This window comes from Microcaecilia unicolor, chromosome 9 (genome assembly GCF_901765095.1).
Source record: "Microcaecilia unicolor chromosome 9, aMicUni1.1, whole genome shotgun sequence".
In the NCBI taxonomy this organism is placed as follows: domain Eukaryota; kingdom Metazoa; phylum Chordata; class Amphibia; order Gymnophiona; family Siphonopidae; genus Microcaecilia; species Microcaecilia unicolor.
In genome coordinates this window covers 83,119,588-83,140,279 of record NC_044039.1, presented here as the reverse complement: position 1 = coordinate 83,140,279, position 20,692 = coordinate 83,119,588, and the positions used below count along the sequence as shown (strand labels likewise).

Below are 20,692 nucleotides of genomic sequence, written 5' to 3'. Positions count from 1 at the left end.
GTACTTAAGGTGTACTCAAGCATGACAATCTGAGCCTGCTTGTAGGACAACAGGATATCTTCAGCTGGCAGGACTTGGGGATCCCTGCTAGCTCAGGTATTTACACTGTGAGTTGAGAGGTGGGGACAGGGAGGGGCAGAGAGTGGGAGGCAGAGAAAATATTTCATACCCACCCATTTTGCCCCCAGGCCAACCTAAAATTTGCTGTCTGGTTACACTACTGATGTGCTGACAAATACTGTATATATGTTCTGAAAGAGCAATATACATGCGTATGTGCCAGAATATACATGTTTATGTCAGCCATTTTAGAAACATACATGTGTTATTTTCCCAATGCTGTTGCAGCTCCTAGTATCCCTTACCAGTTTTGCTTTCAGAATGGGGGAGGAGAGACAAACCATCAGAGGAATGCTGCTCAATGTAAGTGTTTTTTTGAAACCTAGACTTCCCAGGTAGAAGGTGTTAATCCTGACCACTGCTCCCTCCAAACTGAGCAGAAGTACTCCACTTGCATTGCTGCCAGTGGGGGTGGGGTGGGGTGGCGCTTCAATATTGTGTTTTCAATCGCTAGGTACAGGCAGGTTCCCTGGAATCCTGCAAAGCGTGCTTGCCCCTCACTATTGAAAATGTGATAGTAAAACAGCACCCCACCCCCCCCCCCCCTGGCAAGACTGGAAGTGGAGGACTCCTGCTCAGCTTAAAGGGATAAATAATCCTGATTTCAATCTCTTTGGATATAGAAATGGGGAATACATGTTTTCTATTTAGGCCCACCCCTAACAAGGCCCAAACAAATGCATGTTTTTGAGTTTTAGACATGCATATCCTGTCTTTCTAAAATCAGGATTTAGAAGTGTATGTAATATACACCTCTAAATGCCAGTTTGTGTACATCTAAAACATGAGTGGTACTTCTAAGACAAGCACCATAACATATTTTGTGTAAGCAGCTTTCTACTACTCATTTGGGCCTCCAACTCAGTCAGAATCTGCCCCAGTAAGGACAATAATGCCATGAATTGTGGGTTTTTTCTTCATTTGGATTCTATCTCTTCTCTAGCCATACTACTGCATCAAAAGTCCTCTAGCTGGAAACGACTGACTGTGCAATTGTTTGCAAATTGGTACCAGCATGTTCCTCAGACAGGCAGTATGTGTCAGTTCTGCATGATGGTCTACCTCTGCAACATCCTCAACCCCCAAAGAGCTGAGGAAAATCAAACCCTGATCACTCATATCCCCAGAGCACAGTACTGCTGGTCTCTTCCTACATAGGAAGAAATTTCAACAAAACTGTCTCTCCATCTTCAGAGCTGCATAAATGTTTTGGGGGTTTTTTTTAAGATGCTGAGTGAAATTTCCTTGACAGGCAGTTATGGCTGAGAATACAGATGTCAGTCTTTTATATTGATTTAAATAGTTTGCACAGAACTGTCTCTTTCGTGTATCTGTATAGTGTTGCATATGCCCAGTGCTGGAACTATTTCCATGTTGTAAGGCTAGATCTTCCAGAATCTCTGGTCCTGCTTCCTTTCATTCCAACCAATTGCCCAGGGCGATTTCTGAAATCACGCTCTGTTCCTTCACTCTGTGCCAGCTCCTCATCATACCTTTAAAAAAAAAGAACATTTTTGACATATTTCTTCCATTTCATTGGTAACTCCTGCTATCTAGTCTCCATCTCTGTCAGTTTCTCTCAACTGTTTGATACCTTATACTTCTTTTCTCCTGATCCTCTATATACACATCCTCAGATCTTTCTCTCTCCTGTTCCTCTTTGTTATCTCTCCTTGCACCTTGCCTCTTTCTGTCAATCCTGATCATGCTCCTTCTAATCCATCACAATATCACTTTTTTTCTGACACTCATCTCTCCCGTCCCTTCTGTTTGTGTAATTTCTTTCTTTGTTCCATGGCTTTTCCCTCCCCACCCAACTACTTGTTCAGTTAAAAGTCACAGAGAGTCTAGAGAGCAGTAGCAGGAGGAAAAGTGTAATTGCAAAACCCAATGATATGACACCACCAATTTGTTTCAAATATGGTTTCTCTATAACTGTTTCTGCTTCTTTTGTAAAACTGTAAGCTACATATACCAGCGAGCTATGTGATTCTATTTATTTACTGTCTGGTGTCCAATCTTGCACCTGACAAGTCTTTTTCCTTTAGTTCCTTACATCAGCCTAACCGTTCTGCACCTCTACAAGTCTTGTGTCAATGTTGCCTCTTCTTTTTAAAGAAACAATATCCTTACGTAAAATACATTCCAACTACTACCCCTAATTCAGAAAATTTCGCCCAAATTTTGCAGTCCCTAACTTGGCTTCCTCAAAACCTGTCCCCCATCTTGATACCCTAAAACTGGAGCAACAGTGAAAAGCTTACACATGAGGCAGGTCTGTACCATCTAAATATGTAACCCAAACTACAAGGAGACAGAGAAAGGCATGACATTGGCAAAGCTGTCTCCTTTTCCCAACTATGAATCAGATACCAGTACCCACACTTTTCTTGGTCAGTGAAACTAAGTAGATTCTGCTATTTAACCATAAGAGCGGGAACAAACAGAACAACATCTTTGCCGTTAGGAGTTACGGACCAAGAAAGGGATCTGGGTGTCATCGCGATAACACACTGAAACCTTCTGCTCAGTGTGCTGCTGCGGCTAAGAAAGCGAATAGAATGTTGGGTATTATCAGGAAAGGTATGGAAAACAGGTGTGAGGATGTTATAATGCCGTTGTATCGCTCCATGGTGCGACCGCACCTTGAGTATTGTGTTCAATTCTGGTCGCCGCATCTCAAGAAAGATATAGTAGAATTGGAAAAGGTGCAGCGAAGGGCGACTAAAATGATAGCGGGGATGGGACGACTTCCCTATGAGAAAGACTAAGGAGGCTATGGCTATACAGCTTGGAGAAGAGACGGCTGAGGGGAGACATGATAGAGGTATATAAAATAATGAGTGGAGTGGAACAGGTGGATGTGAAGCGTCTGTGCACGCTTCCAAAAATACTAGGACTAGGGGGCAATGCGATGAAACTACAGTGTAGTAAATTTAAAACAAATCGGAGAAAATTTTTCTTCACCCAACGTGTAATTAAACTCTGGAATTCGTTGCCGGAGAAAGTGTGAAGGCGGTTAGCTAGCAGAGTTTAAAAAGGGGTTGGACGGTTTCCTAAAGGACAAGTCCATAAACCGCTACTAAACGGACTTGGAAACTCCAAAATTCCAGGAATAACATGTATAGAATGTTTGTACATTTGGGAAGCTTGCCAGGTGCCCTTGGCCTGGATTGGCCGCTGTCGTGGACAGGATGCTGGGCTCGATGGACCCTTGGTCTTTTCCCAGTATGGCATTACTTATGTACTTATGTACTTATCAGGTGCTTCGACAAATAACATGTGAAGTCTAATTTTAATTTATTTATTTGTTACATTTGTATCCCACATTTTCCCACCTATTTGCAGGCTCAATGTGGCTCAAGTCCGGTAGAGAAACAAATACAAGGTGATGTTGTGGTCGAATAAGGTTCATGTGTTTCAGACACAATGGGGATCGAGGAGAGGACAGCGTCATGTAGTGTCCATTACAAGCTTTGGTTTAGCTGTGTTGCAGGCACTTATATTGGGTCAGTAGGGTATGCCTTTTTGAACAGGTTGGTTTTTACTGATTTCCTGAAGTTTAGATGGTCGTAGGTTGTTTTCATGGCTTTTAGCAGTGCATTCCATAGTTGTGTGCTTATATAGGCGAAGCTGGATGCATAAGTTGATTTGTATTTGAGTCCTTTGCAGTTTGGGTAGTGGAGGTTTAGATATGATTGTGATGATCTGATTATGTTTCTGGTTGGTAGGTCTATGAAGTCTGCCATGTATCCTGGGGCTTCGCCGTAGATAATTTTATGGACCAGGGTGCAGATTTTGAAGGTGCTACATTCTTTGATTGGGAGCCAATGCAGTTTTTCTTGGAGGGGTTTGGCACTTTCGAATCGTGTTTACCAAATATCAGCCTGGCTGCTGTGTTTTGAGCGGTCTGGAGTTTCTTTGTGAGTTGTTCTTTACATCCCGCATAAATTCCATTGCAGTAGTCTGCGTGGCTTAGCACCATTGATTGTATAAGGTTGCAAAATGTTTCCCTCGGGAAGAATGGTTTCACTCGTTTAAGTTTCCACATTGAGTGGAACATTTTCTTAGTTGTGGAGTTCACTTGGCTTTCAAGTGTAAGGTTAAGGTCAATTGTAACGCCGAGTATTTTCAGGCTGTCTGAGATAGGGAGGGTGTAGTCTGGGGTGTTTATAACTGTGAGTTTGTTCGTATTGTGTTGAGATGAGAGGATGAGGCAATGTGTTTTTTCAGTATTGAGTTTCAGTTGAAATGCATTTGCCCATGAGTCCATGGTGTTCAAACTGAGCTCGATTTCATTGGTGATTTCTGTCAGATCATGTCTAAAGGGAATGTATATTGTCACGTCGTCTGTGTAGATGAACGGGTTGAGGCCTTGGTTGGATAAGGACTTGGCTAGTGGGATCATTATTAGGTTGAAAAGTATTGGTGATGGTGGTGATCCTTGAGGTACTCCGCAGTCTGCTTTCCACAGTGGTGATATGTTTGAATTTGATTTCACTTAGTATGTTCTGGTGGTTAAAAAACCCTTGATCCAACTAAGTAAATTTCCACCAATCCCAAAATAATCTAGGAGTCTTAATAGTATATTGTGGTTTACCATGTTGAATGTGGTCGACATATCGAATTGGAGAAGAAGTATGCTTTTACCTGTAGCTATTTCCTGCATGAATTTGGCCAGGAGAGTGACTAGCACAGTTTCAGTGCTATGGAGGGGGCAAAATCCTGATTGTGATTCATGTAACATTGAGAATTTATTTATGTAGTCAGTAAGTTGTTTGGTAACCATGCTTTCCATCAGTTTAACTGCTAGTGGGATAGATGCAACTGGGCAGTAATTGGCGAGTTTGTTTTTTTTTTTTTCTTGGTATCTTTTGGTATTGGGGTGAGTAGGATGTTGCCGTGTTCCTTAGGGAAGAGACCTTGTTGGAGCATGTAGTTTAGGTGGGATGTGAGGTCTGCTATGAAGTGGTCGGGGGCAGATTTAAGTAGATAGCTGGGGCAGGTATCCAATTTGCAGTGGTTATTGGAGAACCTATGAGTTGCATGGGTACCTGTTTCGGTGGTGAGGAGAGCAAAGTTTGACCAGGTTCGGTCAGCTGGGTATTCTCCAAAGGTTGGGTCCAAGCCATTGATGAAGTTTTGATGTCGGTGTTGTCCTGAGGGAGTGTATTGCGTAGATTTGTTAGTTTTTCATTGAAGTATTTAGCAAGTTTGTCTGCAGATGGGGTGTCTGTGTTAGCTGTGGTGACTGGGGCGGTGTTTAGTAGTTTATTTACGAGTTGGTATAGTTTCTTCATATCTTTGTAATCTGGTCCTATTTTAGTTTTGTAATAAGACCTTTTGGTCTGTCTTATTGTGTACTGTATTTGTATTTTCTTTGTATTTGTTTCCATGCGTTGAGTGTGAGTTCATCTTTTATTTTTTTCCATGCTCGTTCGAGTTTCCTGGATTGTGTTTTTAGTTTTTTCAATTTGTCTTTGAACCATGGTATTGAGTTTTGTCTTCGTGATGTTCTTGTTCTTAAGGGTGCTACTTCGTCTACTATGCTTCTGCATCTTTTGTCCCAGTCACAGAGGTAGTGTATGGAGTCCGTTTGTGCTGTCCATTCTTTGTCGTATATGTCGTCAGAATGCTTTTGAGTCTATTTGGCCTCTTGTGCTTTAGGTTGTGTGTTCTTATATACGGTACGATCCCTTCTTCCACCAGTTTAGGGATAGGTTTAGTTTGTAGTGATCGGTCCAAGGTGTTTCTGTCCATTCGATATCTGTTATTAGTAGGTTGTGGTCTGTGGACAATTTGTGTGAGAAGAGGTCAAGAGTGTGCCCTTTGACGTGGGTAGCTTGCATGTGTGGCCATTTGAGATCCCATGAGTGGAGGAATTCCTTGCATTCTCTTGCGTTGGTGGAGTTTGGGTCTTCTAGGTGAAGGTTTATGTCTCCTAGTACTAATAAGTTGGAGTTGGTTACACAAGTGTTTGAGATGAAGTCCGTGAAATTTGGCTGGCTTTTGTTCCAGTTACCGGGTGGACTGTAAAATAAGACGCAGTTCAGAAGATCAAGCAGGGATTTGTTGTGGATTCTGATTGAGGCAATTTCAAGTTGGGTTGTTATGGACTCGGCAGTGCTTTCAGTGGTGAAGTGGGAGCGGTAGATTAGTGCTATGCCTCCGCCTCTCTTTTTCTTTCTGGTCCAGTGAGTGATTTTGTATCCTGAGGAGGCATAGGTCAAGGATTATGGGGTCCTTTTGATCATGGGTCCAGGTTTCATTTATGAAAATTAGATCAAGGTTATCTGACATGATCCAGTCTGTTACTGTTGTTGTTTTATTTACTACGGATCTGGCGTTAATGTAACCCACGTGAATTTTTTGGTATGGGGCTTGTGTGTTTGGTGTTGTGTGGATTTTTGTTAGTTGTCATTTCTTAGTTAGTGTGTGTTTGTTATACTACTACTACTTAACATTTCTAGAGCGCTACTAGGGTTACGCAGCGCTGTACAATTTAACAAAGAGAGACAGTCCCTGCTCAAAGAGCTTACAATCTAATAGACAAGTGAACGGTCGGTCCGATAGGGGCAGTCAAATTGGGGCAGTCTGGATTCACTGAACGGTAAGGGTTAGGTGCCGAACGCAGCATTGAAGAGGTGGGCTTTAAGCAAAGACTTGAAGACGGGCAGGGAGGGGGCTTGGCGTAAGGGCTCAGGAAGGTTGTTCCAAGCATAGGGTGAGGCAAGGCAGAATGAGCGGAGCCTGGAGTTGGCGGTGGTGGAGAAGGGTACTGAGAGGTACTATTTTGTTGACGTTGTCCGCATGTTGGTGTTCTTCCTTTATTTCGGTTATTGTCAGTTTGGTGGGGTGTCTGATCAGTCTTTGGTGGTTCTGTAGTTTGGGTATGATATTGTTTTCTGCGAGTGGAATGGATAGTGTTAGATGGATCAGTGATACGGAGTAAATTGCTAGGAGTAGTTTGATTGTATTCATTTTATATATATCACCTAGATCAGAGAAGGAACGTCCAAATCGGGATGTTCAGAATTTGAAGCACATTTTACAAAAGGCTTGCTGAATGCAGAGCCTTTTGTAAAACATATATAAAATATGGCACATAAGGCAGGAACAGAAATTTTACAAAAATGACACATTCAAAAAACGAGCAGCATCACTTGGGGCTTGTATATATATACTAATAAAAAAGGCCCGTTTCTGGCTGAAATGAAACGGGCGCTAGCAAGGTTTTGCGCGGAGTGTGTATGTTTGAGAGAGTGTCTGTGAGAGTGACTGTGTGAGAGTGAGAATGTGCAAGTGTGTGTGTGTGACAGAGAGTGGGTGTGAGTGTGTCTGTGAGAGAGTGTGTGTGTATGTGAGAATGAGTGTGTGCGAGTGCGTATGTGAGACAGTGAGTGTCCTTCCCTGTCCCCCCTGTCAGGTGTCAGGACTGGGGGGACTGTGGACAGTCATGAAGGCAGCCCCTACCAAAATAATGAAAGCAAGACCATTTGTATAATAAATCACTGCATTCCAGAGAACAAAATGGAGCAAGTTCCCACATGTTATCTTTTGCTTTCTGTATTCAGTAGCTGACAGGCTTGCTAGACTTACCTAAGTGGCTGCAGCTGCAATACACTGAAAAGAAAGCAAGGAAACCTATTTGTATAATAATCACTGCATTCCAGAGAACAAAATGGAGCAAGTTCCCACATGCTATCTTTTGCTTTCTGTATTCAGTAGCTGACAGGCTTGCTAGACTTACCTAAGTGGCTGCAGCTGCAATACACTGAAAAGAAAGCAAGGAAACCTATGAGACATAGATACGGTGTCCCCTTGGCCTCTGACGCTCCTCTATTCTTCTATTTGACTTCCCTCTGATAGGTCTGTCATTCGGTGTGACGCTCCTCCCTTTTCCTGTTTCAGTTCCCTTTGATAGGTCAGAGCAGTGCAGCTGTGACCAGGGGCGTATCTGCATGGGGCCTCAGGGGCCTGGGCCCCCGCAGATTTCGCCCTGGACCCCCCTACCACTGCCAACCCTCCCCCTCCGTTGCTGTCGCCTACCTTCGCTGGCGGGGGACCCCAACCCCCGCCAGCCGAGGTCCGCGTCCTCCTGCCGCTGCCGGCTGCCTTTAAAAGAATTCCGTCAGCTGGCGGGGGACCCCCAACCCCCGCCAGCCAAGCCGAGGTCCTTTCATTTCTTCCACTAAAGCTGGCGCCGAAAGTTTCTTCTGAGTCTGACGTCGCTGCATGTTGTACGTGCAGGACGTCAGACTCAGAAACAGAATGAGCTTCATTCTGTTTCTGAGTCTGACGTCCTGCATGTACAACGTGCAGCAACGTCAGACTCAGAAAAAACTTTCGGCGCCAGCTTTAGTGGAAGAAATGAAAGGACCTCGGCTTGGCTGGCGGGGGTTGGGGGTCCCCCGCCAGCTGACGGAATTCTTTTACAGGCAGCCGGCAGCGGCAGGAGGACGCGGACCTCGGCTGGCGGGGGTTGGGGTCCCCCGCCAGCGAAGGTAGGCGACAGCAACGGCGGGGGGAGGGTTGGCAATGGCAGCGGCTGGGGGGAGGGGGATCGGCAATGGCGGCGGCGGGGGAGGGGCTATAATGTGCCCCCTCACGCTGGCCCTGGCCCCCCCTACCGCCGCAGTTCAGATACGCCCCTGGCTGTGACACTCCTCCCTTCTCTGATAGGTCAGGGCGGGGCAGAGATGTAGTGTGCTTAAAAATGGTTACAGAGCTTCGAATATATGAACTGTTGAAGCCTCAGAGTGTGCTTTAGAACGTTGAGGGTGCTTTTTATGTGCAGATGGGGCGTGGCCTACAGCCCAGATGGGCGTGGCTGTGGGTGAGTAGTCCGAATAGCCTAGCCTACCAGGAGGACAGGAGTTCAGGACAGATGGAGTGAGCTTCAGAACGTCTGAGGGGGGATTTTATTTATATAGATATGTAAGTGCATGTCCAAAGAAAGCCAATTAAGATGCCAAGCTCCAAAACAATTTTTTTGCTCATTGAGGTGGCTCTGAATACCAGAGAAGCAAACGTAATTTCTCCCCAATCATTTGTCCACACGCTAGCTCTAAATGTTAGCTAGTAATTATATGTGTCTTGCAGTGTATGTAAATACCAATGGGGAAATTCTTTGAATTGTGTGTGTACTTTTGTTGGAAGACAGGAAATATAGTCATATTCATTTTGACAGTAAGTCATTTTCATACATATGTATATAAATGGCCTCTTATAAAATACAAACCGATCTATGCTGGTGGGCATGCACAGGGGTAGAGCGTGTGTGCAGTTTATAAGTAAGCATATAGATCATAAAATTTGCTAATCTACTCATGCACATGAATAATCTAGGTGCAGAGATTTAGACATATGTGCCTACAAGGTGGGTGTGATTTTTGTTGCTTACATAAGTATTTTATAAAGACATGTGAAGGGGCATTTCTGATATGATGTCTATGTTGGACTTTGGACGTTTTGCACTAAATGTTCCAAATCTGAATAGCAAATGTAACCCTTTTCAAAAAAAGAAAATGGATTCTTATACATGAATGAAGATTTACAGATGTAAAATGGCAGCTTTTACATGCATAAACCATCTAAAATCATCTCATGTAGTCAGCATCTTTACAACATTTGCTGACCAAGCTAGTCAAATTCCAAGAAAACTTTACAGGTGGGTCCTACAGGCCAGCCTTACACTACACATATTTTGAACCTCAATAAATTGTTTTTTGAAAAACTGAAAAAACATCTGTTGAGAAGAAAATATTTGTAAATATTTTTAATAACCTACAAGAGTTCGTAGTTTCCAAGAACTTCCTTCAATGGAGACTTATTCCATTTACAGTCTGGAATTTCACCATTTGGTACAACTATATTAAGTGTATCATTAATAAGATTATATTTAAGTATGCGATCATTAGCTGTACTGGATGTAAGAGATGGGGAGGCATTAACCTGTAAAGAATAAAAAAAGAAAACTATCACAATATGTATTTGTTATTAATAGCATATGTTATCTAATCCTTCCTAGATTCCAGCAAGGGTATGATACATACCTGTAGCAGTTGTTCTCCGAGGACAGCAGGCTGATTGTTCTCACGACTGGGTTGACGTCCGCGGCAGCCCCCACCAACCGGAAGAAGCTTCGCGGGACGGTCGGCACGCAGGCCACGCCCACCGCGCATGCTGCGGCCGCCTTCCCGCCCCGTGCGCGACCGCTCCCGCCAGTTGAATGACAAGCAATAAAATATGAAACACACAACTCCAAAGGGGAGGAGGGAGGGTAGGTGAGAACCAATCAGCCTGCTGTCCTCGGAGAACAACTGCTACAGGTATGTATCATACCCTTTTCTCCGAGGAACAAGCAGGCTGCTTGTTCTCACGACTGGGGTATCCCTAGCTCTCTAGGCTCACTCAAAACAATAACCCAGGTCAATTGAACCTCGCAACGGCGAGGGGTACAACAGAAATTGACCTACGAAGAACAACTAACTGAGAGTGCCGCCTGACCAGAATAATTCGGGTCCTGGAGGGTGGAGTTGGATTTACATACCCCAAACAGATTCTGCAACACCGACTGCCCGAACCGGACTGTCGCGTCGGGTATCCTGCTGGAGGCATGTAGTATGATAGGTGAATGTGTGGACAGATGACCACGTCGCAGCCTTGCAGATCTCTTCCAATAGTGGCTGACTTCAAGTGGGGCCACCGACGCTGTCCATGGCTCTGACACTATGAGCCGTGACATGACCCTCAAGAGCCAGCCCAGCCTGGGCGTAAGTGAAGGAAATGCAATCTGCTAGCCAATTGGAGATGGTGCGTTTCCCGACAGCGACCCCTAGGCCTGTTAGGGTCGAAAGAAATAAACAATTGGGCGGACTGTCTGTTGGGCTGTGTCCGCTCCAAGTAGAAGGCCAATGCTCTCTTTGCAGTCCAATGTGTGCAACTGACGTTCAGCAGGGCGGGTATGCGGCCTGGGGAAGAATGTTGGCAAGACAATTGACTGGTTAAGATGGAACTCCGACACCACCTTCGGCAGGAACTTGGGTGAGTGCGGTAGAGCACTACTCTGTTGTGATGAAAGTTTAGTATATGGAGCATGAGCTACTAGGGCTTGAAGCTCACTGACCCTACGAGCTGAAGTAACTGCCACAAGAAAATGACTTCCAGGTCAAGTACTTCAGATGGCAGGTATTCAGTGGCTCAAAAGGAGGTTTCATCAGCTGGGTGAGGACGACGTTGAGATCCATGAACACAGTAGAGGCTTGAATAGGGGGCTTTGACAAAAAGCAAGCCTCTCATGAATCGAACGACTAAAGGCTCTCCAGAGATGGCTTTACCTTCCAACACTATAATGGTGAAGCACTAATCGCACTAAGGTGATTCCCTTACTGAGTTGGTCTTGAGGCCAGACTCTGATAAGTGCAGAAGGTATTCAAGCAGGTTCTGTGAGGGCAAGAACGAGGTTTCGAGGGCCTTGCTTCACACCAAACGACAAACCTCTCCACTTGAAAAAGTAACTCTTTTTAGGGAATCCTTCTAGAGGCAAGCAAGACCCGGGAGACACCCTCAGACAGACCCAACGCAGCGAAGTCTACGCCCTCAACATCCAGGCGTGAGAGCCAGGGATTGAAGGTTGGGTGTGCAGCAACGCTCCGTCGTTCTGCGAAATGAGAGTCGGAAAACACTCCAATCTCCACGGTTTCTTCGGAGGACAACTCCAGAAGAAGAGGGAACCAGATCTGACGGGGCCAAAAGGGCGCTATCAGAATCATGGTGCCGCGGTCTTGCTTGAGCTTCAGTAAGGTCTTCCCCACCAAGGTATGGGAGGATAGCATACAGGAGGCCGGTCCCCCAATGAAGGAGAAAGGCATCTGACGCTAGCTGCCGTGTATGTGTCTGAAGTCTGGAACAGAACAGAGGCAGCTTGTGGTTGGTCTGCGAGGCGAAAAGATCCATCGAGGGGGTGCCCCACTCTCGGAAGATCTTGCGTACCACTCTGGAATGGAGCGACCACTCGTGCGGTTGCATGACTCTGCTCAGTCTGTCGGCCAGACTGTTGTTTACGCCTGCCAGGTACGTGGCTTGGAGAAGCATGCCGAACCGACACGCCCAACGCCACATACCGACGGCTTCCTGACACAGGGGGCGAGATCCGGTGCCCCCCTGCTTGTTGACGTAATACATTGCAACCTGATTGTCTGTCCGAATTTGGATAATTTGGCAGGACAGCCGATCTCTGAAAGCCTTCAGTGCGTTCCAGATCGCTCGGAGCTCCAGGAGGTTGATCTGCAGATCCTTTTCCTGGAGGGACCACAGACCCTGGGTGTGAAGCCCATCGACATGGGCTCCCCACCCCAGGCGAGATGCATCCGTCGTCAGCACTTTCGTGGGCTGCGGAATTTGGAATGGACGTCCCAGGGTCAAATTGGTCCGTATGGTCCACCAGAGCAGTGAAGTGCGGCAACTGGTGGAGAGGCGGATGACATCCTCTAGATTCCCGGTGGCTTGGAACCACTGGGAAGCTAGGGTCCATTGAGCAGATCTCATGTGAAGACGAGCCATGGGAGTCACATGAACTGTGGAGGCCATATGACCCAGAAGTCTCAACATCTGCCGAGCTGTGATCTGCTGAGACGCTCTGGTCTGCGAAGTCAGGGCCAAGAGATTGGTGGCCCTCGCTTCGGGAAGGTAGGCCTGAGCCGTCTGGGAATTCAGCAGCGCTCCTATGAATTCCAGAGACTGAGTTGGCTGGAGATGGGACTTTGGGTAATTTATCACAAACCCCAGCAGCTCCAGAAGTTGAATAGTGCACTGCATGGACCGGAGGGCTCCGGCCTCCGAGGTGTTCTTGACCAGCCAATCGTCGAGATATGGGAACACGTGCACTCCCAGCTTGCGTAGGTAGGCCGCTACCACCACGAGGCACTTTGTAAACACTCGTGGGGCAGAGGCGAGCCCAAGGGCAGCACACAATACTGAAAGTGCCGTGCGCCCAGGCGGAATCTGAGATACTGTCTGTGAGCTGGCAGTATCGGGATGTGAGTGTATGCGTCCTTTAAATCCAGGGAACATAGCCAATCGTTTTTCTGAATCATTGGCAGAAGGGTGCCCAAGGAAAGCATCCTGAACTTTTCTTTGACCAGGAATTTGTTCAGGCCTCTCAGGTCTAGGATGGGACGCATCCCCCCTGTTTTCTTTTCCACAAGGAAGTACCTGGAATAGAATCCCTGCCCTTCCTGCCCGGGTGGTACGGGCTCGACCGCATTGGCGCTGAGAAGGGCGGAGAGTTCCTCTGCAAGTACCTGCTTGTGATGGGAGCTGAAAGACTGAGCTCCCGGAGGACAATTTGGAGGCAGGGAGGCCAAATTCAGGGCGTATCCGTACCGCACTATTTGGAGAACCCACTGGTCGGAGGTTATGAGAGGCCACCTTTGGTGAAAGAATTTTAACCTCCCTCCGACCGGCAGGTCGTCCGGTACGGACACTTGTAGGGCGGCTATGTTCCCATGGATCCAGTCAAAAGCCCGTCCCCGGCTTTTGCTGTGGAGGCGCAGGGGGCTGCTTAGGCGCACGCTGTTGACGGGAACGAGCGCGCTGGGGCTGTCCCTGTGCCTGACGAGGCCTTCGGGCCGGCTGGTTGTACCTACGCTTCGCAAAAGAATAGGGTGCAGCCTGCCGAGCCCGGGAAAAAACGCCCGCCCGCGGGGGGCGGGTGCTGAAGGCGCCCGGTGGGAGAGCTTGTCGAGAGCGGTTTCCCGCTGATGCAGTTGGTCAACCATCTGCTCGACCTTTCTCGCCAAAATATTATCCCCCCGGCAAGGGCGTCAGCCAGTCTCTGATGGGTGCGGTGTCCAGGTCAGAGGCACGCAGCCATGAGAGCCTGCGCACACTATACCTTGGGCCGCCAGCACGAGATTGCCACGTCACAGGTGTCAACAAATCCCCCTGGACAGGAACTTTTCTGCACGCCTTCAGCTGCCTGACACTCCTGCTAAGGCCTGGACGCTCGGCGGGAGCTTATGACCAGGTCCGCCAGCGTTGCAATTGGTCGCATGGGATGCTCATATAGAGCAGGTAAGATTTGGATGCGGTCACGAGCATGGAGGATTGGTAGGCACTTCATCCCAATGAGTCACAGAGTGCGAGACTCCCGCCCCGGGGGCGCCGAGGCGGTATCCTCGAAACTCCGTGCCCTCTTGAGAGCAGAATCCAACGACGCTGAGTCATGGGGCAACTGGGGCGCATGAGCTCTGGGTCAGAGTGGATCCTGTACTGGGACTCTGCTTTCTTGGGAATGGTGGGGTTAGTTAGTGGTCGCACCCAGTTCCGAAGCAGCGTCTCCTTCAGGACATTGTGCAGCGGTACCGTGGAGGACTCTCTAGGTGGTGATGGATAGTCGAGGACCTCGAGCATCTCGGCCCTCGGCTCTTCCACAGAGACCACGGGAAAGGGAATGCTTATAGACATATCCCGCACAAAGGAGGCAAAGGAGAGACTCTCAGGAGGTGAGAGCTTCCTCTCCGGTGACGGCGTGGGGTCCGAGGGAAGGCCCGTAGACTCCTCTGAGGAGAAATATCTCGGGTCCTCCTCTTCCCCCCACGAGTCCTCATCCTCGGTATCGGACATTAGCTCATGTAGCTGAGTCCGGTACCGGGCCCGGCTCGACGTCGAGGCACCGAGGTCTCGGTGTCGTCGAGCGGTGGACTCCCGCGCCGGCGGGGACGGAGCTCCCTCCATCGACGTCGACGGGGACTCCACCCTGCGTGGCGGTCGAGACGGCACCGCAAGCGGCGGCCGGTTGTCGACAGCCCGGCGCCGGGCTAGAGCTCGCCGGCGCCACAGTCACGGCGCCGGGGGGCTAAGCACCCCCGACGCCGGCACGCCCTGGCGCATCAGCCCTTCCAGGATCCCCGGAAGGATGGCTCTGAGGCACTCGTCCAGGCCCGCGCCGGGAAAGGCCGGTGGGGCCCGGTAAGGGTCTGGTGCCAGAAGCTGCGGGGGCCAGGAGACGGCACGAGGTGCCGGAACCCCCTGACGCGTCGGTACCTCCACCAACCGACGGAGATCTCTCCCTCTCTGCGGATGACGCTTCGGCCGTCTGACAATCCTCTTTCAGGGGGCACCGAGGGCTCCCGGTGACGGCGCTTCTAATCTTTTTCACGGGTGCACGTCACCGTGTGCGGAGGGCCATGGAGGGAGGAGGAGGTCGATCCCCCTCCGGTCTCGACCGGGTTACCGGGCTCCGACAGGGTTCGGGTCACGTGGCTCCACGAGTTGAGGGAGTGACGGGGCCGGACTGCATCCAACGCGGCCTCTCAACCCCCCTCTCACCGGCGGACCGGGGGCCAACGGGACCTGTTCTCCTGGGGTCGCTGCCCTCGGTGCCGATGTCTCGGGCATCGATACCTGGTACCGAAGAAACGGCTCTTCGATACCGATGCCGTCGAGGTCTCTGACCGTCGAGGGGACGGCGCAAGTTCAAAAAGACGGTCCGCAGAATATTGCCTCGCAACCTGAGTCCGTTTTCCGGAGACCGATACACAAAGCGCACGACTTGAGATTGTGCTCGGCCCGAGGCACTGGAGGCACCAAAGCGTGGGTGTCGGTCTGCGAGATCGGGCCGGCCGCAGAGACCACACTTCTTAAATCCACTCGGGACCTTCGAGGACATCGACGGAAAATCGCGTCGGCGAAGTCAAAGTCGGCAATGGTGGCTAAAATCACACCACGAACAACATCAACCGACCGATGCGGCCACTAGGCCGCAACGTGGCGTCCCCGCTAGAAAGCGAGGGAAAAAGGGGAGCGCGTGCTCCACACGCGCAAAAATTTTTTTTTTTTTTTTAAAACAATACAAACAAAAACAGAGGGAACCGAACGGTCCAAGCGACGATCCGCGTAAACGCGGTCGAAAATCCGGCGGCTGAACAGAGAGAGAGGCAAACGCACCACTCTCTCAGTCGCGGAAAAAAAGTAACTGGCGGGAGCGGTCGCGCACGGGCGGGAAGGCGGCCGCGCATGCGCGGTGGGCGTGGCCTGCGTGCCGACCGTCCCGCGAAGCTTCTTCCGGTTGGTGGGGGCTGCCGCGGACGTCAACCCAGTCGTGAGAACAAGCAGCCTGCTTGTCCTCGGTGAACAAGACGTTTACACACGTCCTTTATACTCCATTAAATTTCACCCCAGTTGAAGGAGAATTAGAGGGGCATAATTGAAAGGGACGTCTAAGTTTTGATGAGGACTTCCTCGCAAAACGTCCCCATCCAGGGGCGGGGAAACCCGTATTTTCGAAACAAGATGGACGTCCATCTTTCATTTCGATAATACTGTCAGGGACGCCCAAGGTCGTCCATAGACTTGGTCGTTTCTGATTTTCGGCGATAATGGAAACCAAGGACGTACATCTCAGAAACGACCAAATGCAAGTCCTTTGGTCGTGGGAGGAGCCAGCATTTGTAGTGCACTGGTCCCCTGACATGCCAGGACACCAACTGGGTATCCTAGGGGATAATGCAGTGGACTTCATACATTGCTCCCAGGTACATAGCTCCCTTACCTTGTGTGCTGAGCCCCACAAAACCCACTACCCACAACTGTACACCACTACCATAGCCCTTATGGGTGAAGGGGGGCACCTAGATGTGGGCACAGTGGGCTTCTGGTGGGTTTTGGAGGGCTCGCTGTTTCCTCCACAAACGTAACAGGTGGGGGGGGGGGGGGGATGGGCCTGGGTCCGCCTGCCTGAAGTGCACTGCACCCACTAATACTGCTCCAGGTACCTGCATACTGCTGTGATGGACCTGAGTATGACATTTGAGGCTGGCAATCAATATTTTTAAAGATGTTTTTTGAGAGTGGGAGGGGGTTAGTGACCACTGGGGAAGTAAGGGGAGGTCATCCCCGATTCTCTCCAGTGGTCATCTGGTCAGTTTGGGCACCTTTTTGTTCCTTGGTCGTAAGAAAAACAGGACCAGATAAAGTCGTCCAAGTGTTCATCAGGGATGTCCTTGTTTCTTTCAATTGTGGGTTGAGGACATCCTAGTGTTAGGCATGCCCAAGTCCCGCCTTTGCTACGCCTCCGATATGCCCCCTTGAACTTTGGCCGTCCCTGCAACGGAAAGCAGTTGGGGACGTCCAAAATCGGCTTTCCATTATACCGATTTGGACGACCCTGTGAGAAGGATGCCCATCTTCCGATTTATGTCAAAAGATGGGCGTCCTTCTCTTTCGAAAATGAGCCCATTAGGGGCCATTCTACTAAAGGGTTGGCGCGCAACTGGCTTGAGCACGTCAATCTGGAACTACCGCAGGAGCCTAGTGCTAGTTCCCACCCCCAGCGCATGCCATTTCTGTCATTATAAAAATATTTTCTATTTTTGAAGCACCAGTGTTTATCTGGCGGTAATCAGGCAGTACCATGTGCTGCCCGGTTACCACTGAATTGGCATAGGAGCCCTTACTGCCACCTCAATGGGTGGTGATAAGTGCTCCTCCCTGAAATGGCTGTGCGGTCAGTGGTTCACTGACTGCACAGCCATTTCTTTAAAAAAAACCAGACAGTCTTTTATCCGCTGCGGTAAAAGGGGGCCTCAGCGAGCATCAAAAACAAGTACTGATGCTAGCGCTGCTTAGTAAAAGGACCCCTTATTTAGCAATGTGGGCATTTGCTCACTGAAAACTGGACCAAGAGTATTAACTTATTGCACGTACGTCAGTGAATGCTTTTTCTGATGGTAATGCTGCCCTACCTAACCCAGCAGTGCATAAGCCATCCAGTTCACCACCTGACAGCGCTGATAGAGAGGACTGCCATCTCATTTTAACTTTGGAAAGACTTGGAGCCCAATGGGGGCTCTACAAGCTGTAATGGTACAGCAGTGGTAATCACCTGCAGTTTTCCAGGGCCATGTGAGACAGACTTATATACAATAGAGGTAGTATTCATGCAAATCAATCTCATGCATATTCATTAGGGATATTCCAAAAACCTGACCCATTTGCAGTTTCCAGACACCAGGCATTAATTCTACCGCAGAACAGTGTTATCACAGTGCTACAACAGGACTAATAGTTTTTCTGAGGCTTATTTTTGAAGGATATAAACATTTTTAGTGTCTCCATTTTCTTAAGCTATGATTTTCAGGCGTTAGAACTTTGTCTACAACACAGCAATGATTTCCATATGTTTACCAGTTTAGTTTGGCAGTGAAATTCAGTAGAAATCAGACAGTCTTATTACTTCAATGTTCATATTACGCTGTTGCAACTCAAAGGATGAGAGAAGTAAACACATTTTGGAAATGTAATCCAATTACTGTTTAAATCTGAAATTACCCACTAGAGTTCATTATATTCCGATGCAAATCAAATTGCTCTAAACTGTGCAGTTTTTTGGGGGTTTTTTTTTTAGAAAAAGAAATATGATTTACACAGTGGCTGGAATCTCCTGCATAGCCTGCATTATAACCATACACAGAAAGACATATGGAGCAGAAGAAAAATGTTCTAGAAGAAAAGAGGTAAAGACGAAGTATGAAACAAATGTTCATATTATCTAGCTGGTTTCGATAAGGCATTAGAAGGTAAAATTTTTCATGGAATGGCAACTTCAAGGATAAATGACTTGTTTTACGACACAAAGGGAAGGGATGCTGAAAAGGAATGTGAAAAATACTTTTTCATAGAGGATGTAGTGAATACCTAGAACAGACTTCTAGCAGAAGTTAAGGAACCAAAATAGTCCAACAAGGGACGATAATGGCAAGGCAAAGGCTGGATGAGATTAGAGACTGAGTAGGATCTGAGACAACACAGTAGGTAGGCACAAATGGGCTGTCTAGATAGACCAAGTTTCTACACATGTCCTAGGAGGTTTTACACACAGCCCCAACCTCCCAAAGATTTTATTTGGAGCAACTGCCAAAGGAACTGTTTAAAAAACATTTGTTGTATGTCTATTAACTTGGGCATAGATTTCCCTGTCACACTATTGTTCAGGACAAGAATACTTGTCTTCTGTTCCAGTAAAGTGACATTGGAAGAAAACAGGTTGAAAAGAAATATTTACAATACAGGTTGACAGCCCTTGATGCAAAATGCTTGGCACCAGACACTTTTCGGATTTCGGAATTTTTCGGTTTTGGATCTTCTCTCCCACTGCCCCTGGTCCCAGCATTTCTGCATCTTCCCCCCATCCCTCCCTGAGGCATTGCCAGCAGCAGCAGCAGCAATTCATATTCACTGCCTGCTGCAGCCCCACAGGCTTTTCTCTGCTGTGTTCTACCCTTGGTTTGCTGATGTCACTTCCTGTTTATTCGTTGGCTGAATATTGCACAGAGAAGCCTACGGAGCCACAGCAGGTAGCAAACATGAATTCCTGCTGCATCTGGTAATGCCTTGGTGTACTGGGGAGGGGTGGGGCAAGAGGTCAGAGAGAGAGTGAACACTGCCTAATGCTGATGTCACAAGATCAGCATGAGGAAGTGCCCCTGGGAGAACTGAACATGCTCGCAGTGCCAATATCAGTGGCTTGAAGTGCTGCCATTGACTGCTGTGCTTCTTTACTTCTCAGCTGATTTAGACTCTGGCTTTCTTCAGTTGACAGGCCTGGGAGATCCCCACCAGCTACAAAAATGGCACACCCAGCCAGGGGCGTAGCTACTATGGGGCCACGGGGGCCTGGGCCCCCGTAGATTTGGTCATGGACCCCCTGCCGACGACCCTCTCAATCCTCCCTCCCGCCGCCAACCCGCTGTCGCCGCCTGCTATCAGGACGTCAGACTCAGAAATCAAGAAGGAAGAATTCAGCTGGCGGGGGTTGGGGTCCCCCGCCAGCAAAGGTAGGCGACGGCGGGCAGGTGGGGGGGGTCAAGAGGGTCGTGGGCAGGGGGGGTCAAGGTTGTTGGTGGTGGTGCTGGCGGCGGCGAGGGGGTGTCGGCAATGGCGGGGGGGGGGGTCGTCAATGGCGGCGGGGGGGGGGGCTAAAATGTGCCCCCTCACCTCGGGCTCTGGACCCCCCCCCTCCCGCCGAAGTCTGGCTACATCCCTGCACCCAGCTGCTGGGGGAGCCTAGGCCCTGAAGCAAAAGTAGAGGGGCATAGGCCCACTCATAGCTACACACATGGTTTAGATCATATGTTAAAGTTGTATTCCTTACCTCAATAAGCCATGGTTTAAGCTTATTATCAATGATAATATCATATCCATAGCATTCAAAACAGTGTTTGTCATTGTTCATTACAGGCTGAAAAAAGTAGCAAAACAACTATATTAGAGATGAAAGGCAAAGAATAGTCTTAAAACAGTATCTCCAGAAATGTATCTACTCATCATTTTCATTCTCATCCACCTGTGCTGTCCATTACATGTGGGGGTAATTTCATGAAAAAACTAAAACAATTTTCCAAAATACTGTATTATGTGGATAATAACTTTGAATAGGTCATCTAAATGGGGGAACAAAAAACTAAAAATGGCCCATTCAATAGAAAACAATCACTGACCCCCCCCCCCCCCCCCCCCTCCAGATAGTCAAAACCATTTAACCGGCTAGGAATGGCACCTGGCCGGTTAA

The 20,692-nt window shown here is 48.4% G+C and overlaps 1 protein-coding gene across 1 annotated transcript in view; it reads right to left on the bottom strand.

The window, feature by feature from the left end:
- Positions 1 to 640: 640 nt before the first annotated feature.
- The window catches only part of TTLL1 (tubulin tyrosine ligase like 1), a 131,219-nt gene continuing 111,167 nt past the window's right edge, over positions 641 to 20,692 (bottom strand). Inside the window, 3 exon segments of the mRNA XM_030215397.1 lie at positions 641 to 1,613; positions 9,911 to 10,074; positions 20,276 to 20,362. Coding sequence (XP_030071257.1) covers positions 1,484 to 1,613; positions 9,911 to 10,074; positions 20,276 to 20,362 — 381 coding nt within the window. The 3' untranslated portion in view covers positions 641 to 1,483.